The following is a 27,549-nucleotide window of genomic DNA, read 5'->3' as shown; positions in this document are numbered from 1 at the left end:
ATGTGACGCGTTTGATGATGTGGTTTCTTGTGTGCTTAAGAGTGTCGTGTGTAGACGTCAGGAAAACTCACTTATTTTAATTTTACCTTACTCTTTCCCTTTCCTTTAATGAAGCAGGTCTACAGCTCATAACTCTCTCATCCTGTCAGCTTTCCCTGCAGACGACAAAAAACATAAAAAGGAGTGAACCTATAAAATCAGGAAAAGATATTAGATTTTTAATTGAAAAAAAATGACATGGGTGAACATCTTACATTAACTTAACATAATCTAAACTGGAGACTACATGAATGAACAGGATACAATTGAGTGTCAGAGAAAACAACAATGGCAGAGTCTCTTTTTCACTCATGCACGCAAATACAAACACACACACGCACACAATACCAAAAACACTGGAAGGCCAAGAAAACTTGAAAAGACGTTAGATTTAACACGTCTGAACGGCACATCTACATCGTTTGGCTGTTAAAATGTTAGACACATCGTAGGAGAAAAAACAGGCTCGAGCTGCGTCACAAAGACAATCAGGAGAAGAAGAGGGGGGGCATCTTTTTCAGACATGACAAATAAAGCTGCTACAATCACATCTTTAAAGATTTCAACATATTCAGTCCCAATTATGCAACAGCACATTCATTTCTACTTTCGAGGCCTTCTCATGATGAGCTGTTGACATGGCAAAATATTTTACATCATATTTTAGTAGCAAAAGCAAATTGTGTGCTTAATCTGAGAAACAGTCTGGTGTTAAAGAAAGAGTGTCAGCTTTGTCGAGATGAATCCACGTCAGCATCTCTTACAACAACCATGAACTGGCTTTCAGTCTCAAAGGCAGAGGAGGAGGCAGGATTTAAATTAGGAACAAATACAGGCAGACTGAACACTAACGGGTAAGTCAACGCTTAGCTTAAACAACATATAAACAAACCATCGAGTAGAACTATAACGTTTCACTGAACATGACTTAGTTGTGTCATATTTTCCACAAAGTTTCCACAGTCAGCCTCTACTGACGAGTTTTATGGAGTAGCAGCACCACCTGCTGGTTAATTCAGAGAACAACAGCCCCCACACCGTCCTGAGTCCTGCATGAACCTGACTTTTCTGTTTTTAACATATTATGAAGTGCCATGTCTGCCAAATAAAATCAACAGAATAAGACAAATGTCTATAATATGTAACAGGAACAAATAGTTTCTGCAAGACAATGACAGTAACGATGGTAAATCTTCAGTAGAACAACCATTAGCTAATCTATTTGGCTATGTTAGCTAATTCCCTGAACACTGCTCCATATACACAATTTAAAATGAAATGAGCAACAGATGTGACCCATCAAACATAGGCCACATGCTGCTAAAATAAGATCTTAAATTGAAATGTACAGGGTAAAAACTTCATAATGATATTTCACTTTGGTGCAGTGTTTATTGCCTCGTGTTTTATTGCTTTATCTACTTCATTTTCTTGATCCGTTAACCAAATAGCGACTGCACCAAGACTCTGCATGTGTCAGGAAGTGTCAGAAAAACAAAGGACAGTCAGTCACTGTTGAGTCACACACCAGGGGCTCTCAGTCAGATGTTGTAGCAAGGTGAAATATGCATTTTAGCTCTAGCAGGACTGGTTTGGTTGGTTTGCTCCATATTCCCTTTATTATAAAAAAAAAAAAAAAAAACAATAAAAAAAATTAACAAACATAAAACTATAAATACATGCTGAGACACTGTGACAATAAAACAGTAGCCCAAACATCATAACAAAAGTAAAAAAACAAATTAGAGAAATGTTGCGCTGTCACCACTTCCTCTCAACCTGCATCACCGAAGCGAGGGAGTTACACTGCCTGACATCACCCTCCAGTGCTCTCTCACAGTTCCAACACACTTTCCCAAATGAGACTATTAGTGGGGAAAAACCTGAGACTCGGAGAAGAACACAGTGTTGTAAAAAAAAAAAAAACACAGGCAAGTGTGTTTTCAAGGCTCCAGTTCCCCACAAAAAACCTTCTTCTCATTTTGCTCTAATCAATTGCAATTTCCCATTTCTGAGGCATCATAACTCTGGTTCTCCTCAGTTTAGGTTTCTCAGGACAAAAAAAGGAAAACAAGCTTTAACACTAGCTTGAAGCTGCAGGTCAGAACTGACGGTACAACGCACTTGACAGCTGCTCCATACATGAGTTGTATCTCCAATTCTGTCTGACCAGAAAAACGATCCTGTCCTGCATCTTCTCACTAAAGCCGAGGGTTATGTAGTGACGCATTAAGGACTGAAATGATTCTCATTAAATAAGGCCACCTCTACACCGACACACATACAGTACATGTGAAAAGGATGGTGGTTCAACAAGTGTTTTTTTTGAAAAGTACAAATGGAGTGCAATTTCTCTCAGAAGGCACAGTCTGGCATTAATTGGCACGTTTCCAGCTCAGTTCAGTTCAGTTCAGTTCAGCTGAGATTTGGCCTCTTGGGACCTGGTGTGGTACCAGGCCAGTTTGGACCAGTCATAGACCAGTTCAATACAGTTTATTTCTGTTGCTGCTGCTGCTGCTGCTGCTGCTGCCTGAGGCTCTCCAGCAGGATTCGCTTGTGGGCTGGGTCGAGCACCCCCGCCTCCTCCAGGTCCTCCTCGGTGATGTCACTGGAAAAAACAATACAAGATCTGAGAAACATCTTTGGGTTACTATAGTTTAGTATTTTTCATTAAGGCTTATTTTTATTTTGTTTCTTTTTTGTTCAGTCGTCCAGAGTGGCTTTATGTTTCCATTTAGTTATTTTTGTTCGAAAATGTGTCATCTTAGTTTAGTTTTTATTAGTTTAATTTTAGTTTAAGTTTGTTTTTAATTATAATATGGGGGTTATTGTCAGGGGCAAGATTTAAGGAGCCCAAGAATAGGTATAACATGTGAATGCATGCACCAGAGCATGAACATTAACATGTCTGAGTGTATGTACCTGAGGAACTCCAGGTCGTCCCAGCCGTTGTGTAGAAGACCCTGCTCATACCTCTCCAGTCCCAGTCTCTGCAGCCACTCACCCACTGAAGACTCCCCAACAGACAAAGATGAGCTACTGCTGCCCCAAAGAGCCTGAACAGGGAAGATAAAAAACAGTATCAACTAAAAATTCAGTACAAGAAACTATATGCTAGCTTGGGATGGGCTCCATTTCCCTTTAGCCCAAGAAGGAAGCACTAAAACTTATAAAATATATGAGATAAGAGATGCAGAACAGGATGTAAAAAGTAGCCTGGTCATGCTCAAGTTGAAGAGTACTTCTGTGTTTGTGAGAAAACGTAACCCAAAAACCAAAATGGCCAGAGGGAAACAAGCCATAACAATAAAAAAACAACACAGCTTCACTCCCTGTAGCTGCATTAATAATCCCATTACATTTTATTCCATGATCCACTGAACTGCTCACCTCCTCAGGCATGTCCTCTGCGATACTCTCTGTGATGGGGTTTCTGGGTGGGAAGGTGCGACAGGCGTCCAGACCTAAACCCATTGGCTGCCCTCTGAGAGGCGGTGGTGCAGAAGGAGCGCGTGGAGGCTGCCCAGGAAATTCACTCTCGCTCAGCGTCTTTGCCATCTGGAGCACAGAACACGATTGGTCGTCCAACGCCCCTGGTCCTGGTCCTGGTCCTTGTCCTTGTCCTCCTCCTCCTCCTGCTCTTCTAAAACCCTCTCCGAGAGCCAGCGGGGCGGCAGGACTGGCTGCCGGGATCCTGACCTCAGCTAAGTCTGGGTAAAGAGGGCGAGGTTTGGGGAAGGGGGCCTCTGCAACCATCTCCAGGGCTCCCTTAGGGAGAGGAGGAGGGGGGAAGTCAGGAGGGGGTCGATTCAGTGTGCTTCCAACTGTTGTTCCACCACCCTGCACTCCTGTTACACAGACACCTGCATCGTCCTCTGAGGAGCCCTCCTCACTAATAGCACGGACTGGGTGCCCAGTCATGGGTCTGCGTGGGTGAGAGTGCCCTGGGCCTAGATAGGAGGGTTTGGTTCGAGCTCCAGCTGAGGGAAGAGGGGCTTTAGCTACCTGTGGGTTTGCAGAGGTAGGAGATGGGAGAAGCTCAGGTGAGAGAGCAGCTGCTGACTGGTTGGGAACGCCCTCCAGGATGTAGTAGGCGGGGTTATTGTAGCTGTTCTTGCTGATGGATGGATCACCGTCTGGTGCATCCTGTTTGGGCCTTCACAGGACAAACAAAAACAGAGCAGATGGTCGATGTTTTATTGTGTAAAAAAATCAACACATCAAAAGCGTTTCTGACAGGTTGTATTTTGTGCGTGTGTATTTGAAGGTCAGTGTGTACACAGTACATGAGTGTGTCCATACCTTGCAGCTGTTTCCTCCTTGCTGCTCCTTTCTCCCTCCTCGCTGACCTTTCCCAGCTCTCCCAGCTGTTTACGAATCACAGACGGCCTGCATCGAGAACAGGTTGGCAAGTGGTACAATACAGAGAATTTAGAAAGGGGACTGACGTGAGGCGAAGGATATAAGATGCAATAAAGGTAAAAATACAGTATAAAGCCTCCAAAATTTCACTGGAACAAAAAAACACTTCAACCGTATGAGGTTTCATCTTCATAACCATTTCAGACCAATACAGATTTGGGAGCTTTCAACATTACAAAATGAAGAATACCAAGTATAGACAATACAAAAACTTTTTCATTACAACATAATGATGGTGTTTCTGTTGAAATACATTTTTTAAAGATAGAGAAAGAGAAAGAATAAATTGAAAGAGTTGACTGTACTGACTTGACGTATTCATGTCCCACTCTGGTTACCAAAGTGGATTTCCCTTTAGGTCCGCCTGTGTCATCCTTGTCCACACTGATCCACTCTGAAATAAAACAATAAAAACAGCTGGACATGAGACAACTGACATCTTTTCTTTCCATTCTTTAATTTGTCTCAACTGCTTCATCTACATCCTCCCTCTTCTCTGGTTAGAAATACAGTCTGTGTATCACCCCGCAGTTACCATAGAGTCTCTCCCTGGTTCCCATCCTTTCAGAGGGGACTCTGACCCTCATGGACCCCCTGATATTTCCTGTCTCCTCGCCGCGGTGGGACAGGTAGGTGTGGAACTGCTGTGCTGTGCTACCGATCATAGACTTCAGAGCCAACACACACTCTCCTAGCAGGAAAAGCACACACATAGTTGTTTGTCAGACTAAAAGAAGCGTAAAAGCTTTGCATGGATGGCCAAGGCAAAAACACAAAACACTCTCTTTATACCGTAGGACTCATATCCATCCAGGGATTTCACTGTTAGCAGCAGGTGTTGGTCCTGCAGGTACTCGATCTCAGAGAGAAGAGGTTTGAGCGTCGTTAGCTGCTTGTTGGACCAGCCCACACGCAGGAAGTTGACGTTGTCGCTGCTTTGACTGTCGTTCTCATAACTCTTCTTAAACTCTGCAGATGAGAGACAGAGAGATACAAATGCAGGGCGGGGTGGACGGGAGGGAGGACAAAGGGAACGAGGTGGGGTAGGAGAGGAGGGAAGAAGAGGAGGGAGATGTTTCTATTGCAATTCATTCAAAAGTACAGAGTGGACAGGAGGTGGGCGTGCAGCACAGGTCAACAATGGATTCTAGCTTAAAGGTATACTGACTGCCTGAGATTGGGAGGGAGGGAGAGAGATACGAAAAGAAGAAACAGATACAGTTTTATTACATCCACCACGTCTGTGCTGTAACTCCTGGTGGATTTTGGTGGATGTTGATCTCACCTTCCAGACAAGTGGAGTAGAATTCGATGAAGAACTTGGTTCTGCTCGCCGTCTTCACTATAGCCTCGATGCTCTCAAACTCAATGTAGGCCTGCTCTGAAGACTTTGGTAGACCTAAACAGAAACAGGTGGAGGCAGAGACGGGTGGAAAGAGAGAGAGATAATATCTGAGTAGGTGGCGATGAATAGCACATACAAAGGACGGAAACAGAGTTGGTAATTTACTTGTAAATGTGACATTTTGCAGTATGAATGAACACAGAGAATGAGTAACAGGCTGATGTTTTTATTCCTCTCTGTTCAGCTCAACTCTATTTCTGGTTTCTGTTCAGCTGTGAGTCACTGACCAGACTACAGGAGTACATCACAAACTGTCCAGATTTGAGTTGGAAAAAAAAACAGGTCATCATTAAGTTTCTTGAATCCTGCGCAGAGTTGCTCTATTTTGAAAATGAGCCATTATGGTCAAATCATGTGGTCTACCTGCAGCCTGAGAAAGAGCCAGAACTGAAGGAAAGGAGCACGAGTCAGAGCAGGAAGGGAAAATAAACAAAGTGAACAAAGGAAGTATTTTCTGAAGAGTTTAAGTTAATCTATTTGTACCTTTCTTGGAGACAAACTGGGAGGTCACCCCCACCTCGAAGGTAGCAAACACAGGGGAATGATCGCTGGTCACTATATCATCTGTACAGCCTGAAAAAAACAACGGCATATATTTAAGTCTAGTTGTTGATCAATCACATTAATTGAAGTATAAGCAACACGTAGAGGTTTATGCTAGGTGAAGCACAAATGTCTCACCATAGGAGTTGCAGACAATGTGTGTTTCTGGGTACGACTTCCACAGGATCCTGTCACACCAGGATGGAACATTAGTCCTCATCTGTGACGGACAGAGAAGAAAAAATACACAGAATTATCAGGTCGACTCACAAAAAGAGGAAATAAAGTGATGTTCTGATGTGAGTTAAATAAACAATATACCCCTGTGGCCTTCTGCTTCTGCCAGACATACGTGTCCCTTGAGCCACGTTCATACCGGTAGGTGGGTGGGAAAGAGATCTCTTCCTCCGCTGCAAGCAAGCAGAGATTCACTCAAATGTGAGAGCTTGTAGCTGGTTAAGTGTTAAGCTGTAAAGCATTTAATGATCTCAGTACATCTAAATGAGACATTTATTTGAGACAGCACCAGAAAGAAGTCAGCAGAAAAAGTTGACCGATTGGTTGCATTAAACCATGAACATACATCATGGCAGATTGCCTTTTCCCTCTCTTGTTAAAACATTTTCAGTATTTCTGATACACCGTGGCTGATGAGAGCAGTTTTCCATGTTAGCAGGCTGTATTTAAAGTCAATGTCATCTGATATTAGCTCAAGAGAAAGCTCTCACAGTTTCTCACAATTCCTAAAAGGGTGAGAGACTGAATTCGGCTCATTTTAGAGTCTTCAAGCATTTATCTTTCTGCAGTGATGCAAAAATAAATAAATACATAAACTGATTGATTTGCCACTTTTCCTGTGTAGCCATCAAAACATGCTTTGAGTCATTTTAAGTGAAGTAACCTTCTGTTAATGTTGAGATATTTTAACTATCAATTGAAGCATAACCTGCTTTTACTTACAAACACCTCAGGAGGATCTATTTCATTGTGCACAGGTAATCGAGGTAAACAACAGTCTGGTGTAAACACAGGCATACTGACCGAAACGTAAAAAGACTTTGTTCTTCTCCCTCTCCAGGTTGAGCTGGTCCACCTTCAGCAGAGGATCAAACTCCTTCCTGTTAATGTAGTTTAAAATCTCCTGCAGACACAAATGAGACAGGATTACAAAATAAGGCGTCATCCAAGTCTGCTGTGATTCATCACTCTGTGCAAATCTGTGTGTATCGTCTGCTTCACCTGTATGTCCATATCCAGCCTGTAGTTGAGGTCTCCCAGCCAGAAGAGGTGTGTAAAGCGCAGCGAGATGTCGAAGGAGCTCAGCTGTTTATCTCCTAGCGACAGCAGGCGTAGGATGTCTAGGTAGTTCTGGTTCCTCCTGTAAGAGTCAAAGGTTACATGTGTCACAGGAAAGAGCAGTGTGTACGATGTCTTTTAAAAAAAATGTGTCTGTCCCCACAAAGTACTGTAGGATGTAATGTAAAACCTGAAAAAAACAAGGATGTAGGATTGTGGCAGGTACCTGGCAATCTTCTCATTCCCTGATGTCAAGTGACAATTCACAAAGCCAAACGACGTCCCGTTGAACATGAAGGACACACCCACAGCTCCTTTGTTACCTAGGGAACCATCAAAACAGACATACAAACAAAAAATATTACAATAATTGGCAGTAATTGCGTAATGACGCATTACTTTATTGCGAAAGAGCAAAAAACATTAACACATTTTGATCCTGTCCATCTTAAGTTTAGGAAAAATTTAAATCGAGTGTCATTCTCTTATTCATAAAGTTTGGGAATTAAACGTCAAGGTTGCTTTAAAAGTTTACAGAGCTTACATGAATCATGGAGTTCTGATCAGACAAAAAAACAGATGTTTAACTTTTAATTTGAGTCCAAACCGCAAGAGTTGCACTAATAAAATCATAATAACCCCTTGAATTCCTCCTTTGTTAACAGAAAACTTTGGTGTTTTTTGTGCCGATATTTCATTTTGCATATTTTCCTCTTGATTTCACCAGGAAGTTTAGCATGTGACAGAAGATTACAGACTGAAGTACAATTGTTACCCAGTGTATTGGCAATGCCCGTCTTGACACTGGACATCCCCACGTGGCTGATCCGGTTCTCATGTTCGGGTTTCACCAACACAGCAATTTTTATGTTCCACAGAGTCTGCACTGCGATCTGCGACCAACAACAAAAGACAATGAGGAACCTATCATTTTAATTTCTGTGCTGTACAAGCCCTGTCTTTTTTCATATCCAGTTTTCAACCTTCTCAAACATGTCATCTTGAATATTTCTTCTCTGTCATGACTTCAATGATAGTAAGAATAACGTGAACAAAGATTGTGATATGTAGCATAATGCTTTGTTCATTTAAAATCTCTAGTTATTATAATCTTTGTTTCAGGCTGTTTTCCTCACCGGTTTATAATCCAGTTCTGTCTGTTCTTTCAGCATGGCACGTAGCGACTCCACCCACTCCCGATCACACACAGAGTTTTCTTGGCTTCCAAATACATAAAGATCGTGAGGGATGGTGACGGTCATCTCGTCCAGGGTCTTCCCGAGGCCGCGACACAACACCCATGAGGCCACAGACTTAGGTGAAGGCACTGAGCCTGCAGACAAAGACCAAAATGGAAAATTATGATGTTTGTTACTATTCAATGCAGCTTATGATAACTATGATACAACAATATGTGTTGCTATTAAAACAGCTCATGTTGAAGAAACATAAATCTAAAGACACTAAAAATGATGTGTGTGTGGGCGTCTTACCCATATTCCAGGTGCCTATGAAGATGGAGATCATGTCTGGCTCGTCTTGGTTGGAATGTTTGTTCTTCATCAGCTGCAGCAGCTGGCAAAATGCCTCCCGCTTCTGAAACACACACAACAAACACACACAACAGTGAGTGGAGGTCGCCACAAAAGGGCACCAACAGTCAGTGTGTATCTGTGCCTTCACGAAACCTTAAACAATTTGAATGACTGTAAGTTTATTTCTTATTTACAGACAACTGTCTTCACTATTTTCTATCACATTTTCTAAATAGAGAAATAATATCTAAAAGGACAGACAGAAATAATTTGAGATTCAAATTAGGAAGAGTCTCAGATGAAACCAGGCAAATCCTGGACATGTTATCGTCCTTCGTCTGATTTTGAATAAACAAATAATGTTGAAAGATGAGAGCACTTCCTTGTCAGTTTGAATATGAATATGTGTTTGCATGATTGACTTTCTGAAAAAATGTGCTTTCTCACATCCACAAATGAATGTTTGAGGCAGCGTGTGAGCGTGTGTGCAAACCTTGGCACTAGCAAAGATGAAGTCTTTCCTCTGGCTCTTGTCCTTCTCCTTCTCAAAAACAATGCCCAGTTTATTCTGCACCCGCTGAGACTTTATCAGCTGACGGACTGAGACAGACAAATAGGCAGACAGACAGGAGACAGAAGGTCAGAGAGCGGGAGAGGCAGACAAAGGCAGGGAGGGATAGCAAGGTCAAGGAATAGATTGCGAGAAGAAGGTTTAAGGTAAAGAAAGAAGGAGAGCAATGAAAAAAGGAAACAGGAGAAAAAAAACATATGTGGATTTAAATCCGCTTTCAGTTTTTTATGTCTTTACCTCACCTGTGTCTCAAAACAAATACCATCAAGAATCGTCCATTAACATCACAAAAAAGTATTATAATTTTTCAACATAAAACATCAGTAAAGACACTCTTTATCACAGAATAGGGCAATTATTTAATGAATGTGGCTGTTGTTAAGGCTGCCATCTACAAACTAAACTGGTCACAAGACGATCTGAGTGACTCACTATATCTGTTCAACAGATTCTGTTCGAAAAGTTCTCGGGGGAAACACTGATCAATCATCACACTGTTCAGAAGACACCATGTTTTATTATGTATGGAGTGTTTGAGTAATCCTCACTTTTGTCATGTGTGAAGGTCGTCCAGTCCTCTTGGCTGTCCTTCACCTTCTTCATCACAACCAGTCGTCCTCCCTCCACATCAACAGACAGAGTGTACTTCTGACTCTTTCCTATCTTTGTCAGCTCTGTCAGGTAAACATCCAGCTTTACCTGCAGCGGCGCAGAGGAGGAGGGGATTGAACGAACAAACACACAGAAACTGGGGTTGCTTGTTGTGCATTTACAAACAATTACGTGTCTTTTCAAATCATATCAACTCTTGACACCACCAGGGGTCTCCAAAGTGAAAGTAGTGGGCTTGTCAGCACTCTCTCCATGTTTTTTCTATCACATACAAAGCAAACTTGCTGCTTCTATGACATTAAGAGAGTGTGAAATCGAAAACAAATATATACAGTCAGTTCACAAATTTCTGTTAATCATATACTTAAGGAGTATTCTGAAAGATCACTGAGAGGTTGAGACCTTTGTACTTGAATCCAAAGGGCTTGCTATCAGAGACATACAACTCATTATTTCTCAGATGAAAAATGTGAACCAGAAAACAGAAATGTGTTCTGACTGTGAGTTATATATCATATAAGACCTCAACAGAGTCTGTTCATGTATCAGTGGGCGATTCAGGTGCCACATCTTAAACCCATCTCCTCATCATAACAACATTTTCTGTTCCTGTGCAACAGGAAGCTGCTGAAAGGAGGTCGCCACAGAGGATGCAGACTTGGCTAATGTTTCAAATCGTTCACCTCTTCTTCCTTCTCTGTCTCACATTTTTCCCAACATGTTACCAGTGATTATAATCCCTCAATTAACCTCTTTCTCCCTACTCTGAATCTCTCACCTTCAAATACTGATTTCTTTTCCTTTTTTTTCGCTCCCACTCAACACAGCTTCCTTCCTATGTCTATAAGTTCTGTTGTCAGGACACTTTCAAAATAAAACAACTCTAATCTTACGAGGACTAGTCAAAATTTCTGTAATACACAATGTATAAGATACTCATTGTATGCGTCAATCTGATACCAAACGTGATTCATAACATATACCATGAAAAAGCCACTGATGATGCAACAGGAAGTGCATTTCATTACAACATTCTTTAGTCCTACATCTGCTGACAAACCTCCTGCAGTGTGGTGACAAACATATGACCTCACAGCCTGTTTTAACTGTAACTCAAGTTCAGCTTGTCTTCTGTGAAACGAAACCAGCATCGTAGCATTTCATGAATCGAATCTGGACATTCTGCAACATCAACACTATTCCTGTCATAAAAAAGGAAGAATGAAAATCTTAAGATCTGATTACAAGTCTTATTATTATAAGACTTTTTTAGCTGAAGATTAGCTGAATGATTAAACTTGCAGGACTCGCTAAACATTAACAATGTTGGCACTGTGTGTCTTTCCGCTACTCAGTGGTTGTAACTATGATGACTTTTGCCTACTGTGAAATCATGTGCCTAGCCTCTACTGAGCTACTTAAGTTATCTGGGGAAAATTAATTTTATTTTTTCTAATTGCCAAATAGATGGCAGAAAACCAAAACATAGCAGTGTGAGGTTTTTCCCCAATATCATATAGCCTTAATGCATACCTAAAATGTATTATATAGTAGAGCTAGATTTTGCCTTTGAGACAAGCTAGTGTCTTACATGTGACTGTATGTGTGCACTCTGATAATTGCTTAAATGCACATATTTCTCATGTTTCTCTTTCCTGATTAGTTTAATTTGATGCACTTCCTGTAAAGACCACAAGCTAGGAACAGATGATATCATCACTAACTCCTTAGTACCGACCTCACATCCCCTTGCAGAGTGACAACCACAAATAAAATGTGAGTTTGTGTGCATGTGGGGGGATGTAGATACATACCTCAAAGGCCTGCACAGGGATGGCTTTACTATGACGCATGGAGAGAGGTGGAGGGGAGCATGGAGAGGATAAACTCATGTCCTGGAGAGCTTTCAGAGCCTGAGGGGACAAAGAGAGAAAAACAATGAAAAAGGAAGATGGAGAGAGAAGTAGCAAAACACAAACACACACACACACACCCTCAGATAGAGAGACACACACACACACACACACACACACACACACACAAACAGATAAAATGTATTATTTTCAGCTTCAGTGTCGGTGTCAACAAGGAAACGGTTCCCCATTTTTCTGGAATTGATCCAACAGGAGCAGAGAAGGTGGAGCCTATGACATCACATGAGTTAAGACATGCAGCTTGATGACACGGAGGCCATTTCCTTCCCAGGCAGCTAAAGCCCCTCCTTAAAAAATGATGTCCGAGTAGAAATGGTTTGACTTGTTAACATGGCAGAGGTGGTCAGACTGTACTTGCAAATTAGGGATAAAAGCAAAAAGCCTAATGGAGGGGGTTAACTGTGCTGGAACAATAATGTTAGGTATGGCTACTCTCAGCTCTAAATACTTCCCTGTTGTGACCTACATGACACTCCCCCTCTCACAATATTGCAGCTTATGCAAATGTTATTTAACTGCTTGTCTCTACAGCTGGAAAAATGGCTGCTCTGTTCAAAATTGTCACAAAATCCACCCCCATTCCTTCTTTTACCGTATGTTGTGTGTCAAGGCAGCAAAGAGAAAAGGGTCTCTCTTTCTCACTTCATCAAACACACACACACCAGCCTCGACTCTTCATGCTGGGCTACGCATGCAGCCAGCAGGGCCTCTGGACAGATGATCCATCATATGGGGAGGGTTATCTAAACTAACCACCTCTGACCAGCAGCTGTCTGTGTGTGTGTGTGACTTGGAGAGGGAGCAGGAGTGATCATGTGTGAGGGTGCGTGCCTACACATGACTGAATATATGCCTGTACCTTCTTCTCTATGGAGGACAGCAGGTCTTTGAGAATTGCCAGCTTGGTCACAAGGTTCTCCAACTCCTGGTCTCCACCCTGATTCACTGACTGATGGAGAAAATAAACAGACAATTAAAACCTGTGTGAGCTGCGCCATTAAAAAAAAAACAAAAACAAAAAAACAGGAAGCAAGTAAGATAGAAAGAAAGTGATTTAATGTTTTATGGTCTGCTCATAAACATCTCACGTAAATATCATCAAGTGTGTGACATATCATGGCCTAACTGTTGTAAGAACTTCACCAATAAGGCACATGCACATTCAGCTTACTACACAGACAGACACAAACTACTCTGTGTGAGTGTTTCCTTGTGATACAAGAACAGCATGTGTATGACTGTAGTGTGACTGAGTCCAATTCAGCTGTCCTAAGAAGACCCTGGAGAGAAAAAAAACCTTTCTTTTTGTGAGTGTGTGTATGTGTGTGTGTTTGGGTTTGTATGTGACCGCCTCATGTGACTAGTCTATGTGCATGCGTCTATAGTTTCCACTATGTGTTAAAGCCATTAAGGCTCCTTTCCAAAAAGTCTCTCTTCCTGTTTTTTCATGAACTTGTTATTGAATCTCTTTCACATATTCTGATTGGCTGCTCTGTACACAAGGCGAACACCAAACTGATGACATTAGACATTATGTCACATATTCCATCATCCGTGAAGCTGATTTAATATCCTCATGTGACAAACATAACTTTCAAAGTGAGCAATACTAGAAGTGATGAGCTGTCAAATCTGACAACAAATAGACTAAAGGAGTTAAAGTTAAAACTTTTTGCTACCAATGGGAAGACAGGAATGCCTCCATCGCTTCCACTCTAACTAAGCTGATACACACGCACATACAAAGAAGCAAAGATGTTTACCTGTTGGATCATCTTGGAGACCATGAAAGCACTCTGCTGATCAAAGACTTTAGACAAGATCTCCAGACCAGAGAGAACTTTATCCACCTCCCTGTTTGGGGAAACAAAGACAGATCCACAACTTCATTATCTCAAAGCTTAAAAATCCTTCTTAGGTCTCTTCATTTGAACTTTTTTAAGAAAAACTACACATTTAGGGGCTACACATTGAACAACAGATGGTTAATAATCATGTGATTCTGTTATTTTTGTGAAAATGTCTAATTCAAGCATGTTTTTAATTCAAGTTTATTTATTGTCGGTGATTCAATGTGAAACATGTTACCAAAACAAGAGATGAGGTGAGGACGCAGGCAGCTCTGTTAGCTCTAAATCCTTCTGCTGGATATGTGCCTCGACAGGTGAGATGCTGCGTCCTTCTTACCCATTAAGGCGTTTGCAGGAGGCCACTAGTGTCTTGTTGAGGTGAGGCAGGGCGCACGCTCCCTGTTTGACCGCTTCAAGGTCCAGAGCGTAGCTGCCCTTCAGGTACTCGTGGGAGATGGTGCTGAGGCCGTTAGCTGCTGGTGCACTAAAACACATTCAAATAAAGTCCAGTTACGATTTATAACCATGTTCACTTAATGCAGTTAATTCCACAACATGAGAATACATTTTATAATAGAAAGAAACTACAAGTAACAGAATTATTGTAATACTATAATCTTTAATTTGTCCATGATTTCAGATTTAAAGTCCTGCCTAAACCTCTTTAGGACTCAGTCATGTGTTGTTTTATTGTTTGTTATATTCTTGTTTCCTCTCTCACACGTAAGTATTTAAAGTTTGAGCTGATACAGCACTGCATTCGTACAGTCAGAATTTTTTGGAATCACACACTTTCCTATTAAGACAGAGAGCTGACTTACGTCTACCCTGCCAGCCTCAAAGCACACGCAGTCACTCAACGATGTGAGCCAGCAGGATGCCCCCAGCCCCCTACACACTGGCCAACAACTACTCTTCTACAACTTGCAAAGAGTTTTGTAATGTTTAACACGACACCATTTCTTTCTGATACAAACATTAAAAAAAGGTAAAGAAAGAAAAGCAGCTTCCTTTTTTGGTTTTACTTTGTGGTGTAGAAACGCAGCTGACGGATAATTCAGCTGTTTGCAGTTTTTTGTTTATCTCGCAGCCGATACAGCACTTTTATTGGGGCCATATAAAAAACTCCTTTTGGTGTAACTTGTTCTTCAAAGTTAAGTTTCCTGCACTAAGCATTATTTCTTACATGTAAAGTCTGCAAAATGGTGCAGTGAAAAGGTAATGTCTTGTGAATCTAATGAAACCAAAGTGTCATGGCTGATACCCATGGCTGATTCTACACTTTTTTCCATGATCACTTGACAAACAAGGACCACAGTGACTGATAGGAGGATGCTGCTTTATTGATTTCGCCTACAGTTGACACTGTGACAAAGGTTACTGCAACACATTCATTTTGTTTACCTCTTTCATCTCTTCTGGCAAAACTCTACCTTTAGTCAGTTAGTTACATCTTATTAAAAATGTTTTGACAAAAATGCAGCCACCTAACTCATTTCACTACAGTCTGACCTTTGTTCATTAATATGCAAAGATATGAGCAGCCCACACACACATGTGCGTGCACAGACAAACTATACCCCCCACTTCATCAAAGCCTTGCATCATCTGTGTCCGATGTGGCTTTCAACAGGATGTGGCTTTCCCTCATTATGCAGAGAGAGGAGGGCTCACAGGGAGAGCAGAGGATATTAGTGTGTGTGTGTGTGTGTGTGTGTGTGTGTGTGTGTGTGTGTGTGTGTGTGTGTGTGTGTGTCTGCTAATAAACATGCAAGTTTGTGTTTGACATAAATACGTTGCATTGTTTACTGTAGATATGACAGAAACAATAAATGTGAGTGTGTGTACGTGTTTGTTTGCTCTTATAATCAACAGCCCTTTTCACACAGAGACGCATTATAGCTGCAACGAAGGGTTCACCTTTACTCCGCCTTATTTTGTTCACACTGAACCATAGCAGCTCAAAGCCGCTCCAGTGTCATTTCATACAGCACACTGGCACTGCTGAACCAAAAGAGGCGTGACGGTACACATGACGTTGTCATCCGTGTGTTTTTTCGTTTACATTTTTCTCCGGTTTGCACCTGTTAATGTATCAGTTGACAGTTTCTAAATCATATGGATGGAGTTGTAATGTGTTGTGATTGAGATCCTGACCCACCATGCATTGTGGAAAGTGACAAAGTTACGTTTTTTGCTCAAAAATACATAATAACATAATCGCCATCAGTAAATACAGGACGGTGTCTGACTCTCTCACTCGCAGGGGGGATGCTGTTTTCTGGGGGATAGTTCACTGAAGTCTCTGTCAACACAAGTTGCCAGAGACAGTAACTACAACAACACAATAGTGGAAGGTGACAAAGACACAGTGAGTTAAAGTTTTTTGCTCTAAATTGTGTCACATAATCACAGCCATTCAACTGCGGGAGCCGCCTGCCTCTGCTGCCGGGGACAGATGCTGTTTTTCGGGCAAAAATGTGACAAAGAGTCGGTAGAACAGACAGGATGACAGAGGCTTTTTCCACGTGTGGATGCAGTAATTTTCTCCACATAAAAGTTGCCAAAGACACTACCAGTTACCACATTACTGTTGTTTGGTCCTTTAACGAAGGATCTGTTTAGCTGTCAGACTGTGAACACCATCAGACCGACACACTCGCCTCCGGCTTTTCCATTCACACAGATGGCGGCTCACCTCCTCTGCAGCTCTGATACTACTCTAGAGGTGGATTAGAGCCACAGAGAAACTGTCCCCCCTCTCCACATCTGTAACTTTCACATAGACAGCGAGGCGGAGTATCGGCGCATGATTCCCACAAGAAAGGGCAGTGTGAATGGGGCTAATGATACCTCAGCTCACTATTTTTGTGACCAGAGCTGACATCATTGCATTCACATTGAGGCAACATCCTTCCTGTGTGTGTGTGTGTGTGTGTGTTGCTGTGGTTTGCTTGTGTGTGTTTTCAGCATGAGCATGGTTAATATGTTGGTTAAGAATTGCTGCAGGTCATCTGTGATTTCTCAGCGCTCACATATTATTATTGCACACTGGACACAATAAAATGAATCCTAATATAGACTTTGTACCTCTCTGTGGGTGTGTCTGGTCCAGGGGGAGTGGAGGTGGAGGCAGAGCGCGGGGGGAGGGGTGGCTTCTCATCCTCCCCATCTACCAATCATAGATAAGAAGAGTTAACATGTGACAAAAAGGCGACAAACACAGAGTACGCAGTAGAGAGAAGTCCCACCCCTTCTGGTGTGCCACACTGGGATTTCTGAAAAACTTTGTACAGTAGTCAACGGTGAGAGTCAAATAAATGTTTTTTCTTGTATGAATTGTGTCATGAACTACACATATGATGTTTATAAAGTATCATTTAGTTTTGTGTGAAACTGCTCAGTGGACTACATCGTCTTGCTCAATATTCGTCACGAAAACCAACATGGCCGTCACCTCACGGGCTCAAAAAGTCTGGCCATATTGACAGTAATTTCTGTGAGCTCGCTAATATACTGGACCGGCTGTATGAGGTTTCGGTTATGGGTTTTGGTGAGCATAAAATGACACAACATCACTTATATGGCTGTTGGGTGTCTTTCTTATGACAAACAACTGACTTGCTCAAATTGAAAAAATCTATATTTTAAATTGATAAACATCATATGTGTAATTCATGGCACAATTCCAACTGTATCAAAACATTATTTATCTCTCGCCATACATATCTTTTCTGAGATCATCGTAGTCCACCAGAAGGAGCACGACTTTGCCTCTCTATCACGCCTGTATAAGCTCTAGAGCTACCTGAGTAGTCTCTGTCATCACTGATGGCTGTTTCCTCTCTGTCCACAGTGTAAAGCAGAGTGGTGACCAGACCCTGGCTGGGCTGCAGGTACAACGACACCAACTCTGGTAACGTCTTAAACCGCTTTGGCTGCACGCCCTGGGATGTCTGAGAGGAAGAGAGAGGAGGACAATCAAGGAGGAAGAGATGCAAGGAGAGAAGGAAAGTTATTTTCTACATGGTATGAACATAACAATTTGTTGGCTACAAGTACATCTTAGTGAAATCTCTGGTGGCCTCTATTGTTCCACATTTAATGTTGTGTAAGCAAATATGACACGGTAGTCTAAATATAATTCAAACCAGGAAGAACTGTTTTGGTAAACATTGCTGTCAAACATACTCAGCTCCAGGAAGCCAAATTAGACTTATAGCCTCTCTTCAATGTCACAGTTAAGACCCCAAAAATCACACAGCAGGGACACAGATGTCTGTGATGTGGCCACACGATAGTCTGAAGCACCATGATGTCGGGGGTGTATGTGTATGAGAGACAGAGCGTGTGTGTGTAGTGGGGACTTCACAGCTGTTGGGCACAAAGAGGCTGCTGTTGGTGTGTGTCGGTGTGTGTGCGAGAGAGTGAGCTCAGAGCCAACAAAAGCATCTCTGCCTGCCAGCTGCTACTGAAGCAAATACAGTTTTTGCTGCACACATGCACACACTTTTAACCTCCGTGGAGTGTGTGGGTGTATGGGTGAGAGTGTGTGTCTCCTCTCTGTACCTGAACAGCCAGAAATCCTTCATCATCTGGGAGGATTCTGTATGTGTGGACATGCTTCTGAAACCTGCAGAGGAAGAAAGAAACAGAGAGAGGAGAGGAAAGAATAACACCAAAGAGAAAGAGAGGTGGAGAAAATGGCGTGAAAAAGAGGGAGAGAAGAAGAAGAAACAGCTTTTAGGCTATTGTTCAACAAAAAATAACACTTCACAGTCACACTCTTGTATTTGACCTCAGTGGACAGGGGTGTGTGTGTGTGTGTATGTATGAGAGCAAGGGGGATTTAGACGCTGGAGAGAGCTTCAACCTGTTGCTGTCTGTCACAGTTGTGAGCGGGCTTTATCCTTACAGTAGCATGATACAGTAGAGCAGAACAGACCTGAACCTGCTGTTTATACATTGTGAAGTCACAGTGATAGCATTGAGTAGAGAAACAACATAAAAGCACCATCATTTGTAAGATTACAAATCAAAAGAAAATGATCCAGTCTGGTATTTCTTCAGGTCAACAGCTGTGTATCAAACTCCAGAGTCTGAATAGCATTTCTGATTGAACCACAAGCTTTTATTTTGTATCAGCCAATCGCAGATCAATGCTCTGACATTGTGATTGCACTGCCATGACTACATGCCTGCAGCCACAAGCTGGAGCTGAATGATTTTCATGTCTGCTCAGTGGACCGGAAACGAAAGGTTCAATTTGCCAAGCAAATGCTGTGGTTTATGTCTGTTGGTGTGTGTGCTGTGTTTGTGTGTCATGACCGTGCGTCTTTTTAGAAGCGTGGGTGTTAGAGCATTGTAGCCTATGAAAAATACTTCACGCTTTTACTTCTGCTTATGCTGTGGTTATTTACAGTATGCATGTGTGTGTACACTGTACAAACTGAGGGAGGGATAAATCCATGTCGGGAATTCATCCTGCCCTGTCCGCTCAGCTGTTTGTCCGGTCTTTCCAGGTCAGTGTCCAACAGGAACCAAAACATGGACTGGATTAAAATATAAGGGTTTTTAACAACAAACTGCAAGAGGATTATTTCTTTTCATCCCAAATAACAGATGGACTGAATTAACTTCATAGGAAGATATAAAAGTTTCTGTTGAGCATAAGTGACACATTTAAACTTTTTAACTGGTGATGTTACTCATGCCCCTGTCAGACTGACACAGTAACATGGACTAAACCTGCATTTGTTTTCTGTCTTAAAGGGGAATTCGAGTATTTTTACACCTGCCCCTATATTTGTTATATATTTTTATATTTTGTTGGAATGACATCATAATCCACTAAAAGTGCTTGTTTTTGCCACTGACAAGCTGAAGTTGTTATTCTAAGTGTCTGACATCATAACGGAAACAGTTCCTACAAGGCTAGACCTTTTTTTAAAATAATAAGATCCTTTCTGGAGCTCATTCCAGTAGAAGACAGCCAGCTGAGCAATCTGCTGGACCAATTCCAAGACTTTTGGTAAGTGTGAATCATTTTCACATCAAAACATGTAGATATAGGTCACAGGTCTCTTTAATGGTTAAAGCAGGTCATCACACCTGGCTTCATGACCTTAATCCTGACAAGAGCTCATCATGGGTCAGACAAAAGTGTTAACCAACTGTGACGTCACCCGTTGGTTCGTGGACTATCATTTTGAAGCCTCGAGTTAAGCATTATGGCCGTAGCCATGTTGGCTTTTTTCGAGCCAGAAGTGAACATATTTGGATGAAAGGGTGGAGGAGGACGTGGTAGCAACTTGTCAATCACAAGGTAGCCCTGCTTTATCATCTATTTTTCTCCAAATGGGACCATAATTTACCAAATAAACATCCTGCTGTGTAGAGGAAGACTTGAAACTAGCAATTGAGACCATAAACTTGTTAGGAAACTGTTTACTGAGCTAGCAAATCAAGTCTTATAAGATTACATACAATCAGACTTCTTTTTGAGACCAGTTTAGTCGTCCTCTGCTGGCTATGACAAAGAACGCAGATTTAACCCATTAAGACCATTTAAACTGTTTTCCAAAACCTACGGCATTGTTTGAAAATACCTCCTAAAAGGGGTTTTCTGAGAAGCTTGACAGAATTGTCAACGTTCACTAAAAAATGTATTTCTCAACCTCTGATACAAAAAAATATTTCTTATTTTGGCATTCTTGCCTTTATTTGACATCACACAGAGGAGGCAGGGAAAGAAATGCAACTAAGGTCCTGGTACAGATGTAGATCCAAAGTGTCAGAGTTAGAAATATGGGACTTGGCCAGATAAACCACGAGGACACTGAGAACAGAAGTTCCCCTTTTGTAATTGATTTACACAGCACATTTATCAGAATGTTGCCAATAATAGTTCCATATATCATGTCTCCAGCTGTGGGTTACACTAAGAGTATAAACTTGCTAAATATTCACACCTGCCTTTCAATGTGCAGCAGTAAACACAGTGAGTGTGATGAACTGTTTTTGTCTATTTGGCCTCTGAAACCATCTCCACATTCAATCCCATCACATTAGAAACACAGTGTATTGTAGGTCCAGAGACACAGAATCCATACAGAGGAGTTACTGCAGTGTACAGGAGTGTGTGTTTGTGTGTGTGTGTGTGTTTTTGCCTTCCTGTTGGCAGCAGATGAGATTCTCTGCGGGTCTGTGGGGTAAATACTATTGTTTCAGTAGCAGCAAAGTTATAACAGGGGGAGGGAGACAGAAGGCAAGAGGTTTATTATGGGATAGATGTAGCCCCAAAGCATACAGTGTGTATTGTGTGTGTGTGTGTGTGTGTGTGTGTGTGTGTGTGTGTGTGTGTGTGTTGTCAACAATAGCCTATGTTGAGGGTAATGACTGCCACATTGACTCCCTCTGTCCTGTTGGCTTTGAGAGTCACCACCTCTTCCTCTGTCACATCCACTCTTCATTGCCTACAAGTGCAGCAGGTCAGTCGAGTACATGCATTGACAGTGAACAAGCACTGTAAACTGTCTGAGCATCAACAAACTCCACTGACTGGCTATAATGATTATCTCAAATGTTCTACATAATCAAAATGTTACTGGTGGCGCAGTCATCTTATTCTTGTGCACGACACACAAGATACTAAAAGCACAAAAATGTAAGGGAATTTTAGTACACTGACGAGATTAATCCAGGTAAAAGAAACAACTCCCTATTTTTTAACCGTATCTTTATCAGAAATAATACCAAGGTAAAGAGAAGCAGGGATGAGGTTCATGGGGAGTTGTTAGCTTTATGACTGTTATCATAAGGATGTAACAAGGGCTTCACATTTTCTACATTAAAGGTGAAGTTCAATCAAAAATGAAAATTCAGTCATTATCTACTCAGCCCCATGACGATGGAAAGTTAGGAGAAGTTTCGTAGTCCACAAAACATTAATGGAGCTTCAAAGCGAAACAGTGTTGAAAACTGAAGTAGATGGGGAATGTCAAAAAAAAACACAACCTGAAGAAACCATAAAATGGCTACATACAGCATAATCTTAGTCTCCAGAAGCCTCAAGATCCCAAATTGATTTGAAAAGACGTTATTTCCATTCTCAACATACAGTTGAGCTCATGCAACCACTTTAGACAGGGTGCATGCTAACGCTTTTAGTTCTGCTGTTAGTGAAGATTCTGGCTTTAAAAAGGGTGTAAATAATGGCTTCTTAAATCGATTTAGGATCTCCAGAGACTTGGATTACACTGGACGAGCTGTATGGAACCCTCTTAGGGTTTTTTTCTGTTGTTTTTTTTACATTTCAAAACAGGTCCCCATCTACTTCAATTGTTTTGGAGAATGGTGCAACGCAGTTTTGCTGTGAAGCTCCTGAAATGTTTTGTGGACTATTAAACTTTATCCAGCTTTCCATCAGCATGAGGGTGAGATGATAATGACTGAATTTTCATTTCTGGGTGAACGTATCCTTTAAGTTTCCACACCATTGCAAATCCTTCAAGCATTTAAATGTAATTGCAAAAAACAATGCAAGGAAGAGACTGTAGCTGTAAAAACCTGGTGAGGAATGTTTTCAGTCACATGCAGGTTTTCACACACAAAGAAACACAGAACTATGCCTGAACCCCCAACATGTTTAGACGTGCTCCACTGAAACTGAAGAATATCTCCCTGACAGGAAATAGTAAACAATTAATTATCTCTGTAGTTGTCACATTGATGGGTAATCACACGCTTATTGAACATACAACATTAAAAAACACTGTGGCAAAGCTGTAGCACAACATATATATACTTCAAGATACTTGCACCAACTGATGCACACAAAATATCAACTGATCAGCTATATTTGTCGATCTTCTCATTGCTAAATGATACACTGGTCAAAGTGTGTTAGCCCCAAACTTGCATGCAGACACACAAACAAAAATTCTGCAGACTGAAATGTAGACTAGGAGGAAGTGAAAGGCGAAGGCCTAAACCCAAACTGGCCCTGGAGTCAGTCCCTGACTGCTACAGCTTCTGTAAAGTCCCCCACACAAACACTCTTCCTTCTGTCTATTCTCAGACATCAGCAGAATGGAAACACGTCCTGAACACACCGCAGCATCCAAAGCCCTCAAAAGGAAGTACACATGTCTGTGTGCACAAGTCACTAGGGCAAGCTCAACAAGAGGCCATGACTAGTAGCAATGGTCAGGTAAAAGACAAAACATTTCTACATGACTGCATTCACCAAGTGATTCAGGTTAAGACAGTAAACTTGGGTGCTTTGCCCTCTATTGTAGAAAAAAAACACTGCTAAAATTAATCAAAACCTTCAAATAAGTTAAAATACAATGATTACTTCAGCTTGAAGAATGTACTGTATCTGATACAGCTTGTTTATTTAGTAGTACACTAGTAGAAGCTTGTAACTAGCTAGTTTTGCTTTGTTTGCTTTAGTTACCAGTTCAGAAAGTTAAAGCATATGAGACAAAGGATACCTAATATCAATAAGATCTGGTGTAGACATCAACCCTGAGCCTCCGGTGTGCCACACTGCTGCTATGACTAAAAACAGTGTGTCATTCAGCAGACTGGAATCTACTCACACTTCTAGTGATTCAGATTTTACTTCCTGGAAATGCATTTTTTTTTAAACGCAGCAACATTAGCACAAGCTCTCAGGAATGAGATTACTTTACCCATATCATCTTTTCCTCTACGCGGCTTCAAGGGCTGTTGGGAAATACTGGAGAACCCTGTTCTTTAAGATATCGTTCCTGTCATACTGACCTAACAACATGACATGTGACTGGGTATACTTTGACATTTACTGCTTACATCGTAATGTCAAATGTTTCATACTGTGAACTGTGATATATAATCATGTACTAGACATCTTGACATGTGATGTTTAAAAGCTTTGTAGATATTTTTAAATCTTACTTGAAGTCAATGATAACTTTTAAAAAGGACAAGTAGATAGCATCATTTCATTAATAATATTATAGTAGAATTCAATACTGAGGATAAGCAAATGTAGATAGTATGATAATCGTCAACTTTGACAGACAAAACTGTCTGTCCCTAAGAGGGTTTCAAAAGGGTTGAATGATACATTTTCCATTACATTCACCACTGACACTGAAAATTGAACACGGCAAATGGCGCAACGTACAGTACACTGAAAACCCTTTTATTTCACCCATCCACAGATGTGTCTCCTTATTTTAAGGCAACAAAACGATAGTGTAGTATATTAAATCATTGCAGGAAACATCATTCAGTGTAGCAATGTCAGAGGAGCAGGAGCATATCGATCACCGTGTCACATATCTTTTCAATCAAGGCCTGACACAGGCTGAAATAGCATTATGCCTTGCTACTACAGAGAATATACACATTAGTGTGTGTAATCGTAAAAAGACGGTTAGCAAGGCTTCAGCTAAATCGACGGCGCAATCTAAGTGTGCCTGATGTTGTCGTTAACTAAATAGCTGACCAGCTACGAGGTCCCGGGCATCTCCATGGATACCGGATGATGACTGAGAGACCAACTGACATGCCATGCCACTTGTGTGTGATGGAAATCTCAGGCCTATCATATCACAGTCATTATCTCGAGGTCTCGAATTAATTATATTGTTATCTCGGGAAAACAAAGTTTCGTTATCTCGAGATCTCGAGAAAATTATCCCATTATCTCGGGAAAACAGCAGTTGTTATTTCAAGATAATAACTTGAGATCTCGAGAAAACTAATGAAATTAACTCGTTATCACGGGAAAACGGAGGAAATAAAATGTATGGATGCATGGCCCTTTAGGGCTTCCATAGGTATTATCAATAAAATAATTATTAGTATCAGTTACATGGCCCTTCAGAGAGAACAGAAGGGTTTGTTTTTTTAATTTAACAAATGCTTTATTATAATTTCACAAAATATTATGTCCTGACAGACATAAAAGTTGATACAAACTTATAAAATATATCTTTTAATAACATTAATACAGTAGAATTCAATACCTTAGATAAGCAAATGTACATGGTATGATAACCATAAATGTTCATCATACCACGATATACCTCAAAACCGGTATATACCGCTGCAACCCTATATACTGTATATGGTTAAATAAAGCAAATGTTTCAACTTCTTTGTATATTACAATAAATGATACATATTGCAAAAATGTAATTTTGAATAATAACAATAAGATCCAGTTACATAATTTGTTTATCTATCCCAGTATGTGGCACATCTTTTTAAATCAACATAAAAACCAGAGTTACACAAAATAACGGGAATAATAAGAGGAAAGATTACTACTTTAAGATTATAGCGGCTTCAGTCCATGTTAGTGCCATAGTTCTGCTCCATGACAGCAACAAGGTAATTACAAAATGTATGGGGGGCAAAACCTCTTGGTAAAAAGCGGCAACATTGCAAAATCATTAGAAATCACAGTTTGGCTGAAGCCTGACCAGAACAAGCTTTAGGCATCATGAAGGAAACTTTCTGAGATGAAACAAAGTCTATGATGTGAAAGGTGAAAGGGGAGAGGAAGGGAGAGGTGGAGGCGGGAAGAAAAAATCCGGAAACGGATGATGCATGGATGTGAGGAATGTTGTTGGTCATAGAGTGACCTACTGAATTACTAGTGCATCCAGCAAAGGAAGAAAGAAGAACTGCCACCAGTTTTCATGAATCTGTTTGATCTTGGTAGTTTTTTAGCCGGCCAGCAGCCAAAATAGATTGCACCTCTTCCTCCTTGGTTCTTATATGCCAGGAGAAGTAATGTGTTTACATGAGAGTGAGCCTGTCTGACTGTATACACACACAGACGTACACACAGTGAACTTAGCATGGGGTAAACTATCAGATAGGGGATGTAGGTCGAGTCAATGTCAGAGTATTGTGTCACATGGGCCTTTTTTTCCCTGCATCTGCACAATCAGTAGCCTATGCATCTGTTTAACATTGCATGTGGGCACTAAGGGGGCGTGTGAGTCATCTTGGTCATTTGTAAGTTTAACACCATTTTCCACGGTTCGGTTGACTTGCCTGAGTCATGGCCAAGTGCACACAACACTGGAAGTACTGTCTGTCTGTGTGTGGATTGAAGCGTCAGGTGAACATGGTGCTGGTTGGTGGCAAAATCTGCCATGTGTAAGTGAGGGTGGGGGTTTCATCACCTCTTTTCGCAAAGAGGATGCCAGGCCCACTTAACCCAAAAAGATCTACAGTGCATTGGCATTTTAAGATTGACATTTTGAAAAAGCTAGTATGTGTGACTCCAGCTGCGTCACCACTGCACTGATCTGATATGAGCTTCAAATTAAAACATCAGCAAGGCCTCCACCATCCCATAGATGCTTATATTAACCTCCAGCACCATACAAGTTTCAGTTCCCTGTGAAAACGGCGCTGCAGGCGACCACATCAGACACACAAGACAGACAGGGACAGCCCTAAAGTCGTGTGTGCCATGCTGGAGTCTCACTGCTGGGCAGACAGACAGTCTCTCTCCCACTCACTGACTTCCAGGAGAAAGTAAACAAATGGGTGAAACCTTGGTTAACACTGGCTTACGTCGGCTTCAACTATAATTTTATCCCATACAACTGCAAATTGCTGCTGCTGCTGCTGGAAAGTTTATGTACAACTTAGCTAAGCTTGTGTAGCAACAACAGACTAGCTGTGACTTTAACCCACAACTTAAGACTCCCTGAAGGTAGAGCCAGCTGCGAAAACACCCTTTAAACTAAAATGTTCGCTTTTAAAAGTAGATAAAGCAAAAGCAGGCCTCACACACAGGTACACAGCTCACACAGACTTCTCTTTTCCGAGGTACTTACAGCACACACAAAGCGTAAGCCCCGTTGACACTTTCACTGTCCCGCACCAGGAAGCTGCCGTCCCTCCCGGCCCGGGCCAGCAGCTCCTCGGCCGCCGCTCGACTCAGGTCCCGGTGATACCACATCGGCGGTGCGGGCCCCAGCGGAGAAATCCCACCACCGCCTCCCCCGGCCATGGCCACAGCCCTTCAAACCGGGTTCAACTCGAACTGCTTCCAGACTTCTCCTACAACCCTCCCAGCCCTCCTCCACACCGGAGAAATGATCCAGTGAGAGCCGCTGAGAGGCAGAAAAGTACCGCCAACGCTTGTTCCGACGGAGTTTAGGGGGAGAGAGAGGACCGACGACCGGGCGAAAAGTTGGAAATGTGTTAAAATACGCTGCTTGGGGCTGTTTCCTCAGTTCCTGAAAGGCTCACCGCCCTCCTCTTTCGCTTCCCAGTCCCACGGAAATCAGGGTATGTAAATCCTCACTGGAGACCGGGGAAC

The 27,549-nt window shown here is 41.7% G+C and overlaps 1 protein-coding gene across 2 annotated transcripts; it reads right to left on the bottom strand.

Moving 5' to 3' along the window:
- Positions 1–197: 197 nt before the first annotated feature.
- inppl1a (inositol polyphosphate phosphatase-like 1a) lies at positions 198–27,549 on the bottom strand. 2 transcript variants are annotated; one of them, XM_084351976.1, is made up of 28 exons: positions 27,062–27,549; positions 18,777–18,840; positions 18,016–18,163; positions 17,298–17,379; positions 14,545–14,691; positions 14,121–14,211; positions 13,217–13,306; positions 12,238–12,336; positions 10,360–10,510; positions 9,734–9,840; positions 9,199–9,301; positions 8,842–9,038; positions 8,481–8,598; positions 7,932–8,028; positions 7,649–7,787; positions 7,451–7,550; positions 6,731–6,819; positions 6,548–6,629; positions 6,350–6,439; positions 5,747–5,860; positions 5,254–5,430; positions 4,997–5,152; positions 4,771–4,855; positions 4,342–4,428; positions 4,045–4,195; positions 3,430–3,807; positions 2,962–3,095; positions 198–2,647 (listed from the first exon to the last, which is right to left on the bottom strand). In XM_084351976.1, the coding sequence occupies exons 1-28, from the start codon at positions 27,235–27,237 to the stop codon at positions 2,533–2,535; spliced, it is 3,567 nt and encodes a 1,188-aa protein (XP_084208102.1). In that variant the 5' UTR covers positions 27,238–27,549; the 3' UTR covers positions 198–2,532. The 2 variants fall into 2 exon arrangements, with proteins under 2 accessions (XP_084208102.1, XP_084208101.1); XM_084351975.1 differs by having other exon boundaries at positions 3,430–4,195.

Source organism: Pagrus pagrus (genome assembly GCF_965226575.1).
Source record: "Pagrus pagrus genome assembly, chromosome: 4".
NCBI classification, from domain to species: domain Eukaryota; kingdom Metazoa; phylum Chordata; class Actinopteri; order Spariformes; family Sparidae; genus Pagrus; species Pagrus pagrus.
Note: the sequence above shows the minus strand (reverse complement) of the source record. Positions and strands in the feature narration are given on the sequence as shown.

Bases quoted from the DNA above. Each gene is read 5' to 3' on its own strand.
- inppl1a (XM_084351975.1), bottom strand. From the start codon at position 27,237: ATGGCCGGGGGAGGCGGTGGTGGGATTTCTCCGCTGGGGCCCGCACCG. The intron at 8,599-8,841 runs GTGAGGAAAACA...TGTTGGTCGCAG, and splicing joins CAGAACTGGATTATAAACCG to ATCGCAGTGCAGACTCTGTG. The intron at 3,096-3,429 runs GTGAGCAGTTCA...TTCCCTGTTCAG, and splicing joins CAGAGGACATGCCTGAGGAG to GCTCTTTGGGGCAGCAGTAG.